The sequence below is a fragment of the Procambarus clarkii genome, chromosome 43 (assembly GCF_040958095.1).
Source record: "Procambarus clarkii isolate CNS0578487 chromosome 43, FALCON_Pclarkii_2.0, whole genome shotgun sequence".
NCBI lineage: Eukaryota > Metazoa > Arthropoda > Malacostraca > Decapoda > Cambaridae > Procambarus > Procambarus clarkii.
Window position 1 is genome coordinate 32,981,664 of NC_091192.1, and position 5,000 is coordinate 32,986,663.

General features: G+C 37.3%; 1 protein-coding gene across 1 annotated transcript in view; it reads left to right on the forward strand.

The window, feature by feature from the left end:
* The window catches only part of LOC123755937 (alkaline phosphatase), a 49,160-nt gene that overhangs the window by 28,785 nt on the left and 15,375 nt on the right, over positions 1 to 5,000 (forward strand). The window contains exon 4 of the mRNA XM_045738906.2: positions 602 to 794. Within this exon, the coding sequence (XP_045594862.2) occupies positions 602 to 794 (193 nt within the window). The remainder of the gene's footprint in view (positions 1 to 601; positions 795 to 5,000) is intronic.

The window sequence follows — 5,000 nt, forward strand, 5'->3', positions numbered from 1 at the left end:
CTACCTAACCTAACCTAACCTATCTCTATCGGTTAGGTTAGGTTAGGTAGCAGAAAAAGTTAGGTTAGGTTAGGTTAGGTAGGTTAGGTAGTCGAAAAAACATTAATTCATTAAAACTTGGCTTATTAGGCAAATTGGGCCATGCATAGTTGGCTGAGAAGTGCGTTCTGGCTATTAGGTACGACATATATATATATATATATATATATATATATATATATATATATATATATATATATATATATATATATATATATATAAAAGAGGTTATATATAACAGGGTTCGAAGATTTCTCTCACATAAAAAACACATTAAAAACACAGTTTTTGAAAAAAACATGTTTTATTCTGTCACAGACGTGACATCAATATAGTATGTATATAAAAACCTGCTCGGATGCGAATGGAACGTTGTGTGAAAATTTCAAAGCAATCGGTGAAGAACTTTCGGAGATTAGCGATTTTGAACAAACGAACATTTACATTTTTATTTATATAGATATATCATATAAGTCACATATCCCAACATATAAAACGGTATATGCCTAATGATAACCATGTACAAGCACAAGTAATAATAACTTTGTGCACACACACACAGACGTACAACCTGGACAAGCAGGTCCCGGACAGCGCCGCCACCGCCACCGCCTACCTTGCGGGAGTCAAAGCCAACTATGAGACTCTTGGAGTCTCAGGGAAGGTCAAGATGAAGGACTGTGACGCCTCCCTCCTTCAGGAGAACAGACTGGATTCCATCTTACAGTGGGCGCAGGATGCTGGCAAGGATACAGGTAACTGGCTGGGGTACAGGCAACTGGCAGGGGTACAGCCAACTGGCAAGGGTACAGGTAACTGGCAAGGGTACAGATAATTGGCAAGTATTTGCATAAATAGTAGACAGGTAAGTGCTAAGTATATAGCAAGTGGCAGACAAGTGTAACACAGCCCAACCTAATTATTGAAGTGATTTTTTTATAATAAACAATTTCTTGAACAATCCTTGAAAACGAGAAAATGGCTTGTTTAACAAGGCTTAAGGAGTACCAAACGAGAAGAAGCCTGTAGGCTGTGTGGGAAAATTGTCGAAATTGATATAAGAGAAATACTTGGGACTTGTACTGTACTAAATTAAAAAATTACTGTATGCAAATTTAATTCAATTAAAGTCCCTAGCTATGGTCGTAAATCCTAGCTCCTCATGTCCTAATGACAGATTGTGGGCTGTAAGGGGCAGGTGGGGTCCCTAAGAGGGAATGGAGAAGTTGATTGAAGATCCACAATCCACCTGCAGACAATTCAACACATCAGCTTGTATTGTTAATACAAGGATAAGATTAAATAACTCATTTCTATAACTGAACACTGGTTCTGTTTAAATCAGGGATCTAAACATGTACTCAGTCCAGTTTAGCACCATAACTACAACAGCCAATATTCACATACTAATAAATACAACAATTTGTATTATAGAGGTATGATATATATAAATATGCAATCAAAGGACCTTAAATTAAGTCCAAGTTCTGGTATCTAGGTACAAGAGATTATATTCAAAATGATAAACGTATGTGATAAATTAAATATAACTAAGCAATTATTAACCTAATGTATGTTATCAATTATATATACAGATATATTCAATTTATATGAAAAGATTCAGTCGAACTTGTCTTTCAGTGACTGAGGTTGAATAATCAATGAGTGTCCAGATAACTTGAAAAGATTCAATGGCTGAAATATTAATCAAAACTTACTGAAATCTGGGGCGTCACCTCACGCTGTAACGACAAACAGACTTATTGGATAGATTAAGGTTATACAAAAATGCAATTGGCCAATCAACTCACTACAATAGCACTCGATATACTTATGTTTATACAGTCTGAGTGCCGGTGCCTTCTGACAAGTTGCCAGATTTGATAACCTCTCTTGTAGAGCTCAGGCACTATATTTTATGTCACAACTTTGCTGTTTAATATTCTGGTAGCTTTGCTAGTTGATTATGTCTTTAGTTGCATTTGCAGTAGAATAAGATAAAGTTGATTGTGGAGGTGCAGGCGGCGTCACTTGGTGTGCTCCAGTGCTCCACTCTTACTTCGATACGGTACTGGGAATTTTTCCTGATAGATATGGTCCAGGTACTCCCCCAGTTCTAGAGAGTAATCACTGATGATAATGATAAGTTAGTGTATGGTGTCCTTTACTGAAAATGTTCACAAGGCACGCATCACTATAGTGGTCTCCGTGGTGTAGTGGTAAGACACTCGCCTGGCGTTCCGCGAGCGCTGTCATGGGTTCGTATCCTGGCCGGGGAGGATTTACTGGGCGCAATTCCTTAACTGTAGCCTCTGTTTAACACAACAGTAAAATGTGTACTTGGATGAAAAAACGATTCTTCGCGGCAGGGGATCGTATTCCAGGGACCATAGGATTAAGGACTTGCCCGAAACGCTACGCGTACTAGTGGCTGTACAAGAATGTAACAACTCTTGTATATATCTCAAAAAAAAAAAAAAAAAAAAATCACGTGTTCACTCTATTTTGTAAACAAAACGTTCTCTCCCCCGGGTGCTGGTGGGCGCTTCTCTCCCGAGGTAGCTCCTCCCTTCTTTTTGGGGAGGGTAGCCTCCAATGAACATTTATTTATTATTTTTACTGTCTAAACATATGAGTGAGATAAGATGTGATTATAATATAATTAGATATAAGATTAATAGATTATATGTGGTACTTAATAGTACTATTGATTCTTATTAGGGATTTAATTTAATCCTCACTGGAAATCGTTTAATTGTTCCAATAGTTTTTTAATTAAGATATTCTTCTTGAAGCTTCTAGATCCATGAGAAATCATGCACAAAGTCACGTAGGCACCGTGGGGCTCTATGGTGTGCATGATCATAATGGCATTGTCATATAGGATCCAGATGTAGGATATAATGAATCTGTAGGGATTCTGATATGATTTTTGATATGATATAGAAATAATACATTTCTTAGATAATAATGTTGATATAGTGAGGTAAAATTTCCCACATCTTTCAGAGGGAGAGAACTGGCAAAGAGTCCAGTATTAAGAACAATAGTAACCATATGTGTTCATTTACTCTCCATCGGACTGAAATACACGTGCACATTTTGCTTACACTTTTGTGGGCTGTCCATTGTAGACAAGTGTACCTGTTAGGAGTCTGTGGGTCATGTGGAGTTATAAATAAATAAATAAATAAATAAATAAATGTTTATTCAGGTAAGGTACATACATACAAGAGATTTTACAAAAATTGATAGAATTATAGATAGAGCTAATAATAAAAAAAAAATCAAAATCAAAATCAAAATGTTTATGTAGGTAAGTTACATACATAAAAGAGATTTTACAAAGAGTGATGGATTTATAGTTAGGGCTAGTACATACAATGCCTAAAGCCACTATTACGCAAAGCGTTTCGGGCATAAAAAACTTAAATGACTAAAGCTTAATACTAATTGAGCATAAAGAGTAGAATGAAAACATGGAATGAAAACATAGCTGAAAAAGCAGCACAAATACAATTCTGTTGACAAACAGCGCTCTTTAAAAAAAAAACAGACATTGGATGACATTAGATACATACAATGCCTAAAGCCACTATTACGCAAAGCGTTTCGGGCAGGGAACTACAGTTCGGGCAGTTAGAGGTTCTGGCGGTCTCCCCAGGATCTAACAGTAGCTGACTCACTGATTCCATGTGAATGAGTTTGTCCAATGTCTTTAGGGAAGTAGTTCCTTTAGACAGGATTTTGACTATTCTCAAAATCCCCTGGCTATCTGGATGGACAGAGACGATTTTACCCAATGGCCAGTCAGCCCTAGAGCCATCACTGTCTACCAAGACAATATTGCCAGGTTGGAGATTAAATTTATTATGAGGGACATTGGCCCCTTAGCGATGTTCTCGTAGAGATGTAAGATATTCTTTTGTCCATACATCATTCCATTTTTGGATTATGCTGGACAGATACTTATACCCCTGAACCAACTCACTCTGACCCACATATGAGTGATCTCTGATCTCATCATCCACTAGAGATTGTACTGAAGTCAGAAGTCTTCCATACATTAGTTGGGCAGGAATTAATGGCTCATGTTGAGTAGGATCATCAAACAAGTATGTCAACGGACGGTTATTCACTCTGGATTTTATTTCTGTGATTACTGTTTGGAGTTCATGAAGATTGATTTTTTGACGGTGTAGAGATTCTGACGAATCTGCAAATACATGTAGTGTTACTTTTTCCTCGACTATGTGTCTCGGAAAGATTATCTGTTCATCTAAAGTTTGTTCATGAGCCATCTGCATCCAAGCTTTTTGTAACTGGGGTGGTAGTGGATTATCCCAACAAATTTTTGTCTTCCAAGCTTCTTGCATCAATAAAATTCATTTAATTGTTAAAGGGTTTAATAGACCAAGTGGGTCGAATATTTTGCTAACCTGTGAAAGAAAATCCCTTTGTGTAGCAATGCAATAGTTTACGGGTACTGATTTGATTGATATGGTGTCTGAGATTAGGTCCCACCCCATACCTAATCCCTTTTGTGATTCTGGTATGAGATATTCAGGGTAATCCCTCTCGATTTGATTATTCAATGTTGCATTATTAGAGGCCCATGATTGTAGGGGCATGTTAGCACTTTGCAATTCCTTGTTGGCCTCTTGATATGTCTGTAACAGATCAGTTGTACTGTTAACTGTCCCTTGTAAATTATCTACATACAGATTTTGACTGAATTCAGCCTTATTCAGACTTGAGGATTTTTACAGGTGAGTGTCTAAAGTTGCTTGCAGCAGAAATGGGCTAGACTTGGCTACGAAGAGTACAGACGAGAATCTATAAGTCTCAATAGGGCTATTTAGATCTTCTGGGTTCTCTACCCATAGAAACTTAGTGAAGTCTCTAACTTCTTCCTGTACGCCAACTTTTAGGAAAGATTTGCTAATGTAGGCGATGAGTCA